Source organism: Pteronotus mesoamericanus, unplaced genomic scaffold, assembly GCF_021234165.1.
Source record: "Pteronotus mesoamericanus isolate MK-2021 breed Mesoamerican mustached bat unplaced genomic scaffold, CSHL_Meso_final scaffold_371, whole genome shotgun sequence".
Taxonomy (NCBI): Eukaryota; Metazoa; Chordata; class Mammalia; order Chiroptera; family Mormoopidae; genus Pteronotus; species Pteronotus mesoamericanus.
Genome location: NW_026555314.1, coordinates 3,421,677 through 3,438,920, shown reverse-complemented (window position 1 = coordinate 3,438,920; position 17,244 = coordinate 3,421,677). Strand labels below are relative to the sequence as shown.

The 17,244-nt window shown below is 46.4% G+C and overlaps 1 protein-coding gene across 2 annotated transcripts; it reads left to right on the top strand.

Annotated features, from left to right (window-relative positions):
• Window positions 1–816: 816 nt before the first annotated feature.
• Window positions 817–16,893, top strand: TMEM218 (transmembrane protein 218). Of its 2 annotated transcripts, none has more exons than XM_054592861.1 (4): window positions 817–838; window positions 10,513–10,622; window positions 11,443–11,545; window positions 16,367–16,893. In XM_054592861.1, the coding sequence occupies exons 2-4, from the start codon at window positions 10,513–10,515 to the stop codon at window positions 16,499–16,501; spliced, it is 348 nt and encodes a 115-aa protein (XP_054448836.1). In that variant the 5' UTR covers window positions 817–838; the 3' UTR covers window positions 16,502–16,893. The 2 variants fall into 2 exon arrangements, with proteins under 2 accessions (XP_054448836.1, XP_054448834.1); XM_054592859.1 differs by lacking the exon at window positions 817–838 and adding an exon at window positions 9,955–10,011.
• Window positions 16,894–17,244: the final 351 nt, after the last annotated feature.

The window sequence follows — 17,244 nt, the reverse complement described above, 5'->3', positions numbered from 1 at the left end:
ATCGGAACAAAATCATGCCAAGTTTTAATTTGCAGTTAGGTAAAAGCAATTTGCTAAAAGCATAGATCAGCTCCAGTTACAGATGCCTGGAGGTGTGGCTGCAGAAGGTTCACTTGACTGACCCTGGCCTCTCTTCCCAGTTCTGTCCTGTGAGTAGAATGATCCTTGCCACAGTCTACTTCATAAGGATAACGGAAGAATAAGGCCATATAAAATAAGGCGAGGTAAGAATAATGAAAACGTGATGTTATCACAACTGGTGCTTCGTACTCAGTTCTCTCCGGGAACACTGTTAAGGACCATGAATGACCGGGCCCCCACCTTCGAGACCGCATCTGATTTGCCCACCGGCGCCACTGGGTCAGGGCGTAAGATGCCCATCAGACTCCAGAACAGGCACTAATGTCCAGACTGCTGTACGTATCTCCGCACTCCGAGACACGGGAAAGTGTTGCCCAGACCCTGCTCATCCCGGGAGGGCTTCGTAGTGTCCCCAGGGAGACCGGGAAAGCCACTCTCTTCCGTCCGACAGCCCGCCCTCAGGCTAGACTGACCAATGAGCCCGCGGGTTACCTAGGGGATGGTGTGATTGACAATAGGTGGGGCGTGCGCGGAGCCGACCGACGGGCTCTGACCAATCGGAGGCCGTAATGGGGTGGAACTTGCCCACACAACAAGTTGCCTGGAGCCGCGACGGGCGTAGGCAAATGAGGGTAAGCTGGCCGTTGAAAGAGCGACGCTGATTAGCGAATCTAAACCCGCCTGGCTGAAAGGCCACTTGTGATTCGTTCTGGTAGACCAAAGCCCTGGCGGGCTGGAACCCGCTGGACCGCGAGGGGTGAGTCGCGCTCGGGAGGGGGTCCAGGTTAGGGCGGAGAGGAGGAGTGGGGCCGTTTGCAGAGGAGAGGATGGCGGAGGAGGGAACTGCTGATGCTGAGGCGGAGGGAGCTTGGCCCGAAGAGGCTGGGCCGAGGAGGCTGAAAGAGGGGGGGCGGGGCACTGACCTACTGACCAGCCTGGACCTCCCTTCCCGGCCCCAGACCCTCCGGCCAGTAAACAGTTAGGAGCCCAGAAGGGAGGAACGTTTTATTTTTCTTCCATCTGAGAAAGTGAAATATCAGCTACTGAGTCAGTAGCTGACCCGAACATTAATCTCTATCCCAAGTACCGGGGATAGCGGGCGAACGCTGTGAAGGTGACGGGGCGTGGGGTCGGGGGAGGGAAGGTGATGAGGGCAGAGGGGTGGAGAGTTGAGACCCAGGGAGGGAGTGAGGTGAGACTCGGGCAGTGGTCTCCCGTCTCCGGACAGAATCAGCCCTGGCCCTGGGAGAGGCCAGAGTCCTAGTGAGCGGCATGTCCATTCTGCAGCCCGAGGGCCTGGGCCTGGGTGATGTGGTGACAGACAGGGATCACCTGGCACTGAATGCCACATACCAGCACAGCCCAGGAAAAGGGGGCGGGGGAGACGTGGTCTGCATCTACTGATCCCCTTTTCTATGAGTTGGTTAAGAGATATGCCACACCGAGGGCATTAGGTAGCTTGACAATTGCTTTTTCTCCCGACTTGCATTTTACTTAGTTACAAAGGTAGAAGAGGCATTATCCTAATATTTTAAAATTAAAACCACGATGAAGTGTTTCAAGTAGAAAAATAAAGTGTGAAACCTCCTCCCCCCACTGCCAATTATTTTTGAAGGTTTGGAACAGCGATGATGGAAAATGAAAAGGAATTCTTCAGAAGGCTCTTCACTGTCCTAACCCAGGGTTTTCTGCTGCCTTCATGGGCCGGAGTTTGAAAATCAGGGAGTGGGTGAGAGAGCTCTCCTCTCCTCACCTGCCCCAGCAGCACTAGGGCCACCTCACCCTACATAAAATCCGCATTTGTACTGTACGGTAGGTCATCCTGTAGCAGCCATTAGTATTCTTGGGCATGAGCAACTGGTGAGCAATGCATTTGTAATCCTGCAGGCTCTGTACATGCGCAGAGGTCAGGCACCTTAATGCAGCGATTTCAACGGGTGTGCCGAAAGAATTTTTAAAACATGCAGTAGTCAGGGGCACTGACCTCTTTTTCCTTAGAATGACAAAATAAATGAGAGCAGCCAACACAACCATAGCGATCCGGTGTGAATGAATCAAAATTATACCTTTTTTTTTTTGTCAGATCATAAAAAAATAGATTTTTTTGGTGTGCCGCAGAATTTTAGTAATTAGCTTATGTATGCTTTGACATGGCAAAGGCTGAAAATCGCTACCTTCATGTAATGTATGTCACTATCGGTTTTCTCTGAGAGCTGGGTGAAAGGGATGTAGAGCCATCTGCTAAATGAAGGAAGAATGCACTACGAAAAAGTTTTGGATAAACTCTTCCAAAGACAGACCTCAGAGCATGAGCACAGAGGGGAAGCATTGGCCGGGTATTTGCTCTTCTTGTCAGCTACTGCACAGGGTGTTCCAACTTAGACAGGTTATTTTATTCCAACTCCAATCTTCCTGTGTTAAATGCCACAGACATTGAGTAGATGGCCTTACTCTGGAAGCCGGGTTTAGACCAGCAGTTCCCAAAGCAGGTTTGAAAAAGCCCTGGACAGGAAGTAAGAACACTGCTGTTTTTATTTTTTTAATCAAAATTTACTCAATAATTTAGCTATTTCAGGATGGGGAAATAATATGAGTATTATTCACATTAAAATTACACTGAATTAACAAGATAAGATCACTAGATGTTCATTCCTTCCCCACGATAGCACTCAATACTATATCCAGCCCTTCCTTCTCCCTCTTAGTGAGAAAATGTAAGTTTAGTTATAAAGTGTTGACTTTCGTTCTTATAAGAGTTGGGGATATTTATCTCATTACTTTAAAGCCAGACCATATAGTGAACCCAATGTCTCATGAACTTTTAAGTGTTTGTGGAGGATTGATGGGCAGTATTTCTAATGATTAGCTTCAACAACCCTTTGTCCTGTACTCTAGGTGTTAGAGTTGGTCCAAGTATTACAGGTTATTTGTGTAATATGCAAAACAGCAGCCATTAACCTTAACAGGTCATCTTGTTAAGGGCAGTACATCAGCTCAGCTCAGTCAACTAAGCAGGAAGCCTGTATCATTTCTTTTATTATTATTATTTAAAATTTTTTCTCAACTACAGTTTACATTCAATATTATTTTGCATTACTTTCAGGTGTACAGCATAGTGGTTAGACGATCATATACTTTACAAATTGCCTCTCCACCTATAAGCCCCTCCTATGTATGGTGCCAAGTGGATATTTCCAATGCCCACCTGGCACTGTACGTAGCTATCACAGTGTTACTGACTGTATTCCCCGTGCTGTGCTTTACATCCCCGTGACTGTTTTGTAACTAGCAGTCTGTACTTCTTAAACCCTTCACCTTGTTTCACCCAGTCCCCCAACCCCTCTCCCCTCTGGCAACCGTCATTCTGTTCTTTGTATCTATGAGCCTGTTTCTGTTTTATTTGTTTGTTTATATTGTTCTTTATTTTCCACATATAAGTGAAACCATATGTTATTTGTCTTTCTCTGACTGACTGACTTCACTTGGTATAATACCCTCTAGGTCCATTTGTGCTGTTGCAGATGGTAAGATTTTGTTCTTTTTTATGGCCAAGTAGCATTCCAGTGTATGTATGTACCATCACTTTTTTTAATCCACTTGTCTCTTGATGGGCTGCTTCCATAGCTTGGCTATTGTAAATAACACTGCGGTGAACACAGGGGTGCATATATGTATTCTTTCAAATTAGTGTTTTGAGTTTCTTTGAATATATTCCCAGAATTGGAATTGCTGGGTCATAAGGCAGTTCCATTTTTAATTTTTTGAAGAAACTCCATACTGTTTTCCATAGTGGCTGCACCAGTCTGCATTCCCACCAACAGTGCCCAAGGGTTCCCTTTTCACACAACCTTGCCAGCACTTACTTATTGGTTTACTGATGACAGCCATTCTGACAGGTGTGAGGTGATAGCTCATTGTAGTTCTAATTTCCATTTCTGTGATGATTGGTGCCTTCAAGCATCTTTTCATATGTCTGTTGGCCATGTGTATCCTCTTTGGAGAAGTGTCTATTCAGGTTCTTTGTCCATTTTTTAAATTGGATTTGTGTGTGTGTGTGTGTGTGTGTGTGTGTGTGTGTGTGTGTTTAGTTGCATGAGTTCTTTGTAAATTTTGAATATCACCACCTTATTAGACATATCATTGACGAATATGTTCTCCCATTCAGAAGGCTGTCTCTTTATTTTGTTGATGGTTTCTTATGCTGTGATCTCTCAATTCATATGCACCTTGCTACCAGTTACCTTTTTAAAAATTAACTGAAAATTGTAAAAATAGGAAATATTACACTGGCTAGTATAAAAAATGCCTATGCCCTACAGACCAGATTAACAAACATTAACATTTTGGCACATCTGCTTAAGGGTTGTTTTTTTTTTTTAAATAAAACATCACAGATTTAGTTCAGATCCCTTTTGATCTCTTTCCTGCCCGCGGACCCCTTTCTCTCTCCCACCCAGAGGCAAACACTCTTCTGCATTGCTCTGCATTATTTGTGCCTATGCTCTTATGCTTTCACCGCATATATGCACATCATAAACAATATATATTGCTATTAGGTGTTTTTAAATTTTAAAAATACAAGTATTATTATACTGTGCACTTCATTTTGCAACTTGCTTTTGTCACTCAACATTATTTCTGCAATACTTGCTGTGGTACAGAGAGATCGAGTTTATTCATTTTACAATCATTATGAGTAGGTAATATTGCATCCATTCTCTTATTGATGGACATTTAGGTTTTCCCAGATGTTTTGCTATTATAAACTAACATCCTTGTACGTGTCTCTTTGTGCAAGAGTTTTTCTAGAACAGCGGTTCTCCAAGGGGGTGGCATTGCCCACTGTCCTTTTGGAATTTATGAGGGCATGCCTGATGATTACGGTGATTTTGGAGGCGCTGCTGGGGTTTACAGAGCAGGGCCGGGGCGTCGGTGTTCTGCAACACATGGACAGCCCCTCACAGTGAAGACCTGTCCTGCATCCTGTACCACTTTGGTGTCCCACAGGACACTCGTTTATAATCTGAACCTGGAATCTAACTTTTTGTATAAACATAATGTAATTTTTGGCACAGTTGAATGTAGTTAAAATTTCCAGGAATGCAACTCTGATGTAAATCAGGAGGAAATTATACTTATTTGTGGTTTGGAACTTTAACAAGAGTTGTTCATCACTCTAGAAAAATCCCGTAGCTGAAGGCGGCCCAGCTCGTGGTATTTGCGTTGCCGTACAACGCACCTGCACCAGCTTGCGCTTTGCAGCTTTTGCGTTCATGGCGATTCTAAGTTTAGGTGCAGGCAGCTGACTGATGTACTTCATTATGTATTCTAGTGCAGTCAGCCCAGGCATTGGTATCCTTAAGCATATGCTGTTTTATAATGAATTACTTTCCGTTTAAAATTGGTTTCCGTGTATGATATAGAGATCTAATTTCATTATTTTCTGATTGGATAATCATTTGTCCCAACACCATCTATGAAATCCACTGAATCATAAAGCCAACTCTGTCCTGCACAAAGCTCTCATAAATGCATGGACCGGTTTCTGGGTTCTCTATTTTATTCTACTGGTCCATGTGTCTTTATGCCACTATCACACTGTTTTAATTACCTTGGTTTTATAATGTGTCTTGTAGCAGTTGGTAACAAGAAAGGCAAGTTTCCATCCTAGTTCTTAAAATTGTTTTTGCTATTCTTGGGCTTTTGCTTTTCCATATGAATTTAGGATCAGTTTTCAAGTTCCACCAAAAAAAAAAAACACAACAACATTATGTTGAGGTTTTGGGTTAGAATGGCATTGAATTGATAGACTAAGTAATATTAAGATCAATTAAAGTTAAATCATTCCATATAGGAACATGGCTTATTTCTCTATTCAGGTCGGTTATGTTTTTCTAAGGTTTTTTTTTTTTACAAAATCTTTGAATAAAGTTTTATGATTTTTGCTACAGAAATCTTACATATCTTTTGTTGGATTTATTCCTACTTATACATATATACATATTCATATATACATCTTTTTATTATGAAAGTTTCAAATATATTCAGAAGTGTAGAAAATGGTATATGCACTTGTCATCCAGTTTCAACAATTCACTCATGACCAGGGTTGTTTTTAACATTAGTCCCCTTCATCTCATCTCCCCCAGATAATTGTGAAGTTTTTAAACATCATTTTCTGTTACCTGTGTGTTCTGTGTATTATGCATATCGTAAATTATTTTTAGAAATATAATCACATTTAAAAAATATTTTTCACTTAAAAATAAACAATAAATTCCCTAATAGTATCAAAATCCAAATACTGTACTGTTCAGACTCCCCAGTTGTCTCATAAAAGGTTTTTTATAGTTGGTTTAAACCAGGACCCAAACAAGGTTCATACATTGCATTTGGCTCTTAGGTCTCTTCAGACTCTTTCTTCAAAGGAAACTTTCTATTTTAAACTTTTTAATGAAATGTAACACACATACAGAAAAGTATATAAGTCAGGTAGAATTTAACAAAAGTAACAAAGCCATATAACCAACACCTAAATCAAGAAACAAAATTTCATACCTACCTCAGGATCCTTTTCTGCTCCCTCATGCACTACTTTGTACAAGGTAACCATACTCATGACTTCTAACCCCAAAATTAGTTTGACCTGTTTTTGAACATTATGTCCATGGAATTATACAGTACAGACTCTTGCCTGTAGCTTCTCAGTCAATATTTGGGAAACTCATCGTATTTCTGGATATAGATGTAGTTTGTTCATTCTCATTGCTGTATGCTATTCCATTGTATGAATGAATGAGTACATCGTATATATAATACCAAACGTTATCCATTTGATTGATGAGTATTTGGGTGGTTTCTGTTTTTAGCTATTTGAAATATGGCTGAGTTGAATGTTGTACATGTCTTTGTGAATTTATGTGTACATCTCTGTTGGGAATGCACCTAGGAATGGAAGAGCTGGGTCAGGGACTATGGACACACATATCAGCTTTATCAGATACAGTCTTCAAAGCGGCTGTACAAGTTCACACTCACCCACACCTTCAGCAGCACTTGGTGTGATCTGTCATTTTCGTTTTAGTCATTCTGATGGGTGTCTAGAGGTACTCCATTGGGATTTCCATTTGTAATTTCCTGATGACTAATAACGTTGAGCACCTTTTCACATATTTATTTGTAGATCCTCTTGGTCAAATGTTTATTCTTATTTTTTATCTTCTTGAATCTATGCATTTCTGAGAGAGGTATATTAAAATCTCCCACTAAATTTGTGGGTTTGTCCATTTATTGCAGTGATTCTTTTGATTTTTGGCCTTATATATTTTGACATTTGTTTTGAGTTGTATCTTGTTGGTAAATTATTCCTTTTGTGAGTCTTCATTTTTTTCCAAAGCATTATGTTTTGCTTGGTACTAATATTGCTTCCCCAGCTTATTTTATTTTGTTTTGCTTGTTGTGGTAATAAACATGTAACATAAAATTTACCATCTTTGGTGTTTACCTATATGCTTTTAAAACCTGTATATTTACCTTAACAAAGCCTACAGGTAATCATTAACTCCTACCTCCTCCAGAGCAAAATAATAACCAAAGGTAACAATGATTTAACGTGAAACTATCATTTCTCATCTTCCATATAACTGTTAACAGATATTTTAGTTCTTCCTTGTTTTTAACTCCTCAAAAAAAAATTAGTCCTTATTTATTGTTACAGAAAGCTTCACTGTGAACGTTCCCCAGTGTTTTACCCACCGCTCCTCCTCAGGTGTCCCGCCATCTATCTTGGGTCATTTTCCTTCTTGCTGAAGCGCACCTATCTATGAGAGGCGGACTCGCTTCAGTCTTTGTATGTCTGAAAGCATCTCCATTTTACACTCACTCTTGGGGGAGCCTTGGTGCCGACCACGGTGCATCCCTACAGAGGGGTCTCAATGTGTCTCTCCTGGGGTCCCGCGGGCGTCTTACCTTTAGTCTGGTTTTCATTTGATCTTTCTACTTGGGATCCCATGTCTCATCGCTAGTGAGATTGGAACCCCACTCCCGCGCCTGATGTAGGGTTGGACTTCACATTTCTCTGGGGCATTCTTTCTCCATCTGCGGCCTCAGGTACTTGGCCAGCTTTCCTCGAGCTATGTCAGCAGCAAATCCAGTCCCTATTTCAAAAGCAGGCGAGCGCTTTCAGAGCCTCCCCTTCTGCCTCGTGCTCAGCTGTGTAGGTCTCTGTATCGCGGGCCAGGGACCTCCTCTGTCCAGGAGGGGACACTAAAGGGCTGCATCAGGTTCCAGTGGCCCTTATGACCCCTGGGCTCAGCTCCTGATCGCCACTCAGCCTTCGAGTTGCATTGTTTATAGCAGTTAAAGTATTATAGCAGTTAAGGGTTTTTCTTTATTGCTTTTAAGCTCCCTGTGTATTAAATTCTTTTTTGTTCTATTTTATTAAGCGCTTTTCTGTGTTTATTTTTGTGGGAGGTACTTTCCTTGTCAGCGCTAGTTGACCAGAAAGCCTCAGTTGTCTTTCTAAAACTAGGTATGACCCTGTCCCTCCTTCACTTGATTTCTGTGGGCTTGTTAGTGCTGCTTCATTTATTTAACAAATATTTGTTCATTATCATCTCTGGTAAGAACTGGGGGTGCTGTGGTAAGCAAGATACAAAGGCTCTGTCCTCATGGAGTTTTCTATTCTGCTTGGGGAGACAGAAAATGAGCCTGTAAACAATAAATAAAATGCGAACTACGCTCCGTGAGACGTGCTGTGAGGGAACGAGAGTGATGGAGAGTGACCGTTGGGGGGCCACCTCAGCGAGGCCGGGCCGGGCCGGGGGGGATGGATCTCTGAGGAGGAGCCATGCCTCTGCTCTGCCCACCCTTCCCTCACTCCGTCCTCCTGCCGCCCTGATTCTTCCCCAGACGAGCCCGTGCCAAGCCGCCCCCCCACTGCCTCAGTTCACATCGCAGTCTGTGTCTGTGTGTCAGAGTGTAACGTGCGTGGTTGTTTACGTGACGGTGCCCTCCAGTAGGCCGCCAGCTTCCGTCGGACGGTGTGTTGTATTAACCGTGGGATCCCAGCATGCGGGAACCACGATGCCAGGCATGGCCGGCCCATAGAAAATGTGGATTGAATAAATACTTGGTTGTTTTATTTTTAAGCAGATCGTGCTTAGGGCTTCCTTTCTAATACCTTTATAACAGGGCCTCTCACAGGCCCTGTTTGTACTATTTAGACCACCAGAGTAAAGAAAGCCATCACCACAAGAAGGAAGTTTTTGCTTAAGATTTACCTCTGACACTGCCAGGGAAAATCAGGGGCGGTCCTCTAGCGTGGTGTTACCTGAGGATGGGTTGAATGGTGGCCCTACAAAAGATATGTTCACATCCTAACCCCCGGGCACGTGACCTTATTTGGCAAAAGGGTCTTTTCAGATGTAATCAAGGTTAAGGATGTTGAGGTGAGATCATTTCAGGTCATTTGGGTGGACCCCCTAAATTCAATGACAGGTATCCTCATAAAAGACAGAAGAGGAGAAGACAGAGACACAGAGGAGAAGCCAGCAGAAACTGGAAGGATGTGGCCATGAGCCAAGGAATGCCAGGAGCCACCAGAATCTGGAGGAGGCAGGAAGGATTCTCCTCCAGGGCCTCTGGAGGGAGTGGGGCCTGGGCGGCACTTGATTCCAGACATCCGGCCTCCAGGCTGTGGGGGAGCCGGGGCTTTCTGTTGTTGTAAGGCGCCCGACTCCATACATCTCTCTCCCATTGCACCTCAGATACCTCCTCTGTAACGTGATATGATGATACCTACTTCAGAAGCTTATTGCCATATTAAGTGAGAGGGAGATTTGCAAGGTGCTTAGTACACAGTGAACGTTCAGAAGTAAGGGTGGCCCCTCTCCTCCTCTTCTCCAAGGACTTCGGCTCTGGCTTCCTTTTGTGAGTAAAAACGTATCAACAAAGTGCACAGTCCTGCCTTGTGGTTGCCTGGGGAGTCAAAGCTCCTGCCATGGACTTCACTGGAGACCCCCAACTCCCCACTGGCCATGGCTTGCTCGGGCCCTGGTGCCTTTGACAGCACTCCATGAGGGCTTTGTACCTAAGGAGGGTTCAGCTTCTCCCTTCGGTTGGGGGAAGGCAAACTAGATTCCAAATTCAGAATGATCCACCCAGAGCAACCTCTCCGTCCCCTGCAGCAAGGAAGGTTTGGTTCTAAATAACTCCTGCTAAGGCCTCTGAGACTGGACGCTCCCCAAAATCTGACAGGGCAATCGTCAGGAATCCCTGCTAATGAGCTTGCACTTGCTGTGTTTGGCTGAAGGCGTTCACACACCCCGGGAGTGTGCGGAAGGGAGGCAGCGCCCGGCGCTGAGGACCCCTTGAGCTGCCCCGTGGCCCAGGGCCAAGCGGAGTGCAGGGCTCATGCCCCTCTCCCCGCAGATGGCCGCCACCGTGCTCGGAGTGGGGGCTGGCGTGTTCATCTTGGCTCTGCTGTGGGTGTCGGTGCTGCTGCTGTGCGTGCTGCTGTCCAGAGCCTCCGGTGTCACCAGGTAAGGCGCCCCCTCCCCCAGGAATCCCAGGTAACGCAATCAGCGGCACAATCACTGACTGATGCTCAGTCCACATTTAGAACTGAGGAGATCCTTTCTGTAATCACTGGCACATTCTACCCTCTTATAAGCACTAGCTGTGTCACGGGCTCTGAAGGGAAGTGGCATCTCTCGGTTCTCGCTGCGGAGGAGATGGGGGCACATGAGCTGAAAAGGAAACCTGCTTTCACTGCCTGTTGAATTTCTTAGGTTTGCACATGTGTGAGTTTCTTAATTGTCCGGACTGTGGCAGACGCTCGGTCCAGTCCCTGAGGCTCTGGACCTGGGCCCAGGGGACCGGCAGGCACGCCGGATGGTGGCCGGCGCTCCGTCAGGCCCGACTTCAGAGGACAGGCCACAGGCCGACTCAAACCACACTGGGTGTTGTGCTCTCTGGCCAGATAGTGTCAGGGTAAAGCAGTGGGTTACATAATCCACTGAAGTGTCTGGTCTAAACACAAATGCAGAAGTAGGGGCGAGGGAGGGGCTGCATCGGTTTCTCCTGATTATGACTGCCCAGAGGCAAAAATAAAACCTCCCAACGCCCACCCTTAGGAGTGCGGAATGGCGGGGAATAAACGGGAAGGCATCAGCCGCTCCCTGTCTGGGAGGAAGGGCTCTGGGACAAGGGGAACTGTTGCTCCGCGTCCGGGCAGCGTGGGCAGCAGGCCCCTGGGCGCCGTTACCGGGCTGAGGCGCGGAAGCCTGGCCCCGGGAAGAGCCGTCAGGCCGGCCTGGCTGGCGAGGAGCCGGACGCCTTCCCACCCTGTCTCCGCCCCAGGTTCTCTGTCCTGTTCGTGTTCCTCGGGGCTCTGATCGTCACGGCCGTGCTGCTGCTCTTCCCCCGAGCCAGCGAGACCCCCGCCCCGGAGGTCGAAATGAAGGTATGACTGCTGGTTTTGTTTTGCCTCCTCAGTTGTAACTCTTGTTTCCCTTGACATAGACCTGGCTCTGGCCTCGCGGTGTTCCCTGACGTCAGGTTGGCTGAACTGTGGGAGAAGGTTGGTAAAGTTAAAGCCGGGATGGGTAGAGCTGGGGGTGGGGTGCGCAGGTAAGTCGAACTCGGACTCCCTGTCAGGATGGAGGAGCAATGTGTCTAAAATCCACCGCAGGCTGCGGGTGGAGAGAGGGGAACGAGTTCAGAACAGGGCAGGCCTGGTCCTGGTGCCGAAGCGCTCCCGTTCCCGGTGGCCTGGGCTCAGAAGCTCGGGCGCTGGGCCCAAATCTCCGCAGTGCCCTCAGGGTGCAGAGTGGCCTGCCTTTCTAACCTCCATGTGTTTGCATTTTCCACTTCTGACATGAAAAAATACTTATCATAGAGAAGAGCAGTGAGGCAAGGAAAAGTATTTCTGGAAAGTTCTCAGCGGTCTCCTGGAAGTTCCTCTGGTCCTCATTCCTGCACCCGCACCTGCCAGCAGCCACCTCTCTGGGTGGATTGTTATCTTCTCTCTCGTTGTCCTCTGGACACTCTACTCGTTCTGGCTCCTTCCTGACTGGCTTTGTCAGGCACGGCTGGGCTTAGATCCCTGCAACCTTGATAATGGGATTGACTTCTTCTGTCCCATTATTCCTTCTCTCAGCTTCTTTCTTCTCAACCTCCACTTTGACTTTTTAGTTGGAATGATGAGAATAGCTAGTGTTTCTTAAGGGATTACTGTGTGCAAGGTCCTGTGGTAAGCACATCGTTTGCATGATCTCACTTAAACCTCTAGGTGACCCTAAGCAGTATGACGTAGGCACTGGTGTTCCCCCCACGTTCTAGATAAGAACACTGAAGCTATGAGAGGTAAGAGTAACTTGCCCAAGTCAGACACATATAGGAAGAAGGCAAGGGTTGAAGCTGAGCTCTGCCTTCAAAGCTTTCACTGTTGAGGCCTCAACAGACCATAAGGGCCATCACAGAGGGTTCGTAAGAGACCATTTTGACACTAGACAGTAATACCCAAAATTATAGCTTCTGAACTAAAGTTGGCACATAGTTGCAACTCTGTCTAGGACTGACCATGGCAAAAGGGAGGGAAATTGTCCGGAAGATTCCCAGGGGAATAACACTTACCACACAGTGGGAGGAATTGTTCCCTCCACGCCAGTCTCTTCCGCCAGCGCTTGGCAGCCGCCCTGCCAGTGCGAGTGCCACCTGTGAGCGTGAGCTCGGGCAGGCTCCCCGCTCAGCGCCCCTGTCTTAGAGGGCAGGGCGCAGAAGGCGGCCTGTCTCCGGATCGCTGCAGATGTAGTGTGGGAAGAGAGCGGGGAGCAAACGCTGCGCTGAAATCAATCTCCCGTCCTCTGTCCTAGGAGTTTCAGACCCAGGAGAGAAGAGTGGGGTTTGAGCAAAAGACGTTCGTCGGCATGGCCGGCAGGACTGGACTTTTCGTTTTCAGGTTTTGAGAACCGGCCCCTGCAGCCGCCTGGCTCAATACCTATCAATAATACATGGCCTGGGCCTTCTGCACCCAAGGCCTGCTAATTGGCTAATTAAAAAGTGAAACGTGTCGAACGAGCAAACATGTAGCCCGCAGGAGACTTGTTCAGTACTGGAGCCAAGGTCAAAGTTATGTTAAAGCTGTTTGATCAAACTGACCTTTGTTCTGAGTTGGCTGGGGGGGTGTCTCTGGAGCAGCCCTTTCTTCTTGGTGTCTTTGGGTCTCGGCGATCACAGCAGTGTTTGGACTTGACAGGTGCTTGGTGCGTTGCCCCTGTGTTACTACTTTCTGGCTGCTGCTGTAACAAATTGCACAAATATGTTATCTTACCAGTGAGCTAGAAGTCCAAAGTCAGGCTCCCTGTGCTACAATCAAGGGGTTGGAAGGGCTGAATCCCTTTCTGGAGGGTCTAGGGAAGAATCTGTTTTCTTGCCCTCTCCAGCTTCTACAGGCCGCCCTTGGCTCGGGGTCCCCTTGCCCCACCTTCGGGCCAGGAAGGTAGCATTTCTGTGCCCCTGCTGCCCCCACCTGCCTTTAAGGACGTTGTGACTACCCTGAGCCCCCCCGGATTATGCTAAGGTCTGCTAGTGAGCAACCGTAGTCCCACTTACAGCCTTCATTCTGCTTCGTGCTGTAATCTAAGGTATCCACAATTTCTGAAAGTTACAGCGTGGGCGTTCTTGCACCGTTGTCCCGTCTACCACAGTCACCTTTCAAGTGTCTTGGATTCTCTTCCAGGCACTGGGTTCTCACAGCTTCCCGGACCCGTGAAGTAGCCCGTCCACTGGCTGGTGTAGCTGCTCCATCAGGCCCGTAGATTCAGTTTCCTTCTCCTGCACAGACTTAAGCGCCGCCGCCTGGGTCTGGAGCGGGGCAGGCTCTGGCCGTGGGCAGCAGGCGAGCGGGTGGGCCAGCACTAGTTAGAGCCCTCGTTGGCAGCGACTAACAGCTCTGGGGCCTCACATGTGGCTGGTTGCCAGGCAGCCAACTGTGTGATTTGGGGCACATTATCTATCTGTCCTCTTAGTATTTTATTATTTATTTATTTTTTTAATCGAATTTGTTGGGATGACATGGGTTAACAAAGCCATACAGCTTCGAAGTGGACAACTCACTAACACAACCCCCGCGTGCTGCGCTGCACGCTCGCCACCCACGGTCGGGTCGGTTTCCGTCCCGGCTGCTGCCCCTTGGCCCCTCCCCACCTCCCCCACCCCGCTTCCCTCTGTTGATCGCCACACTGTCGTCTGTGTCTTTGTGTCGTGTGTGTGTGTGTGTGTGTGTGCTTAATCCCTTCACCTTTTCTCACCCAGCCCCCCCAAACCCCGTCCCCCTGACAGCTCTCAGCCTATCAGTCGGTTCCATGTGTCTATGCTTCTGTTTCTGTTTTGTTCAATTATTTTGTTTACCAGATTCCACATTATAAATGAGATCCTATGGTATTTGTCTTCTCTGCCTGGCGCATTTCACTCAGCATAACCTCCAGGGCCAGCCATGCTGTCCCGAAGGCTAAGATCGTCTTCTTTTTTACAGCTGAGTAGTGTTCCGCTGTGTAAATGCACAACAGCTTTTTTATCCGCTCACCTGCTGGTGGGCACCTGGGCTGTTTCCAGACCTTGGCTACCATAAATAATGTTGCAATGAACATAGGGGTGCGTATATTCTTTCAAATTAGTGTTCCGGGTTTCTTTGGATATGTTCCCAGAAGTGGGATCTCTGGGTCAAAGGCAGTTCTGTTTTTAACTTTTTGAGGAAACTCTATGTACAGTGGCTGCACCAGCACTTGTTCGTTGATTTGTTAAAGAAAGCCATTCTGACAGGTGTGAGGTGATACCTCAGTATCTCGTTGTGGTTTTAATGTGCATCTCTGATGATTAATGATGTTGCAAACCTTTTCACGTGTCTGTTGGCCATCTGAACTTCCTCTTTGAAGAAGGGTCTATTCAGGTCCCTTGCCTATTTTTTGATTGGGTTGTTTGTCTTCTTGGTGTTGAGTTGTACAAAGCAATGGAATTCCTATTAGAATACCAATATTTCACAGATATAGAACAAATAATTCCAAAAATTTATATAGAACCACAAAAGACCCTAAATAGTCTCAGGAATCTTGAGAAAGAAGAACACAGTTGGAGGTATCACCCTACCTGATATCAAACTACACTGCACGGCCCCTGTAATCAGAACAGCCTGGTACTGGCATTAGAACAGACACATAGATCAATGGAACAGAACAGGGAGCCCGGAAATAAATCCACACCTATAGAGTCAATTAATATTTGACAATGGAGGCAAGAGCATATGATGGAGTAAAGACAGTCTCTTTAATAAATGATGCTGGGGAAACTGGACAAGTACATGCAAAAAAAAAGAAACTAGACCACCAAGTTCCTCCATCCACAAGAATAAATTCAAAATGGATAAAAGACTTCAATGTAATTCACAAAACCATAAAAATCCTAGAAGAAAACACAGGCAGTTAAACCTCAGACCTCCCTTATAGCTATTTTTGCCGATATGTCTCCTAGGGCAAGGGAAACAAAGGAGAAAGTAAACAAATGGGACTACATCAAACTAAAAAGCTTGTGCACAGCAAAAGAAACCATCAAAATGAAAAGGCAGCCTGCGGCATGGGAGAGCATAGTCACCAACGACACATCTGATAAGTAGATTATCTCTTAGCCTTTTAGTATCTCAGGGAAATGGCCATTGGAACCCTTGGAATGCTGGGTTATGCATCTCAGGGTTCAGAACTCTTCTCGTGAGTTTTGAAGAGCCGCTTTTTCATTTTGAAAGTGAACCCTCCAGAATTGGCAATGGGTTGACGATTTTTGGCTTAGGATTTTGGGTATACAGGATTTCTTTTACAGTACTGTATTTTTAGGTATGTTTAAAATTCTCCATGATAAAAAGTTAACAAAAATGAGCCTTTCTAAGATCAAGTAAGCCGCTCACGAATGCTTTCATATGTTATGTTTCACATAACATAACATATGATTCCAGAACATAAAAGAACTCATCCAGGGTGTTCAAAATGTTTATGAATCTCCTAAACCGAGCCATTTGTTTCCGGTACTTCATTCATTCTTTCTTTATCTTGCATTTCTGGCTCAGGGAATTAAGAACATGTTCTCCCTCAACCACTTGGAAAGGAGACGCAGGGCCGGATGTCCCTAGGAGTTACAAATGGGAACAAGCTCTGGGCGCCTTCATGCCCGAGGCCAGACGAGCCCGGCCCGGGCACTGACATGGCGGTAACTGCGTTGTCCCTGTTTCTTCCCCCAGATTGTGGACGCCTTCTTCATCGGTCGCTATGTCCTGCTGGCCTTCCTCACTGCTGTCTTCCTCGGCGGTCTCTTCTCGGTTCTAATTCATCATGTCCTGGAGCCAGTCTATGCCAAACCACTGAGGTCCTGCTGAGCACTGTTCACGAAAACCATCACTTCGATGTTACTGATGAGCAGAAAGGCGCCGTTTGGAGCCTCGTTTTGACAGCCCTCGTGGCTGCAGATCATGGGAAAATCCGTTCTTCACTAAGACAAATCCTTTGAGTCCTGGCTTCCAGACACATGGTTGCAAAATTGTCTCTTTGGAGATAGATTCTTGCCAGCTTAAGAGCGATATTGGTCTCTTCTTAGCACCTTGCACCTCAGGTTTCCCATCTGTTTTGTCAGGGGAACTAGTCACAGTGAGTGATCTGCTCAGAGTAAATTTCCAGTCAAGATGTCAGTGAGTGGATTTTGGGAAAAGGTGCACTTGGCTTCTGCTGTCCAATAAATGGAAGAACTTGGTTCTTTTGGTAATTCATAAAATTCTTAGTTACAAGGTCAGGGCCATTTGGAAAGGAAAGGCATTCAAAGTTCAAAAGGCGATTTTAATGTGATGAGGAGGAGGACTTGCTCAGGCGCTGGTTGCTGACCACGTGATGTATATGTCACGTCACGGACCTGCCTCAGGGCCACGCTTCTCTCTGCTCTGGTAAAGCAGGACACACCAACCAAGGGCTGGTTCTCACTGCAGACTCTTGGCCATGGCTTTCTGAATCTAATGTCTGTGCATTTTGGGTATATTTAGGGGTTTGTGAAAGTGTGGGGCTGTTGATTGTCTTGCTGCAATGTATCTCTGGATTCTTTTCTTTCCAGGATTTGGTGGCCTTTGTGTGC

What these genes read in the sequence shown, in the direction of transcription:
- TMEM218 (XM_054592861.1), top strand. Translation starts at nt 10,513, where the DNA reads ATGGCCGCCACCGTGCTCGGAGTGGGGGCTGGCGTGTTCATCTTGGCT. An exon ending in AGAGCCTCCGGTGTCACCAG is followed by an intron (nt 10,623 to 11,442) that starts GTAAGGCGCCCC and finishes TCTCCGCCCCAG; the next exon opens with GTTCTCTGTCCTGTTCGTGT. An exon ending in CCCCGGAGGTCGAAATGAAG is followed by an intron (nt 11,546 to 16,366) that starts GTATGACTGCTG and finishes TTCTTCCCCCAG; the next exon opens with ATTGTGGACGCCTTCTTCAT.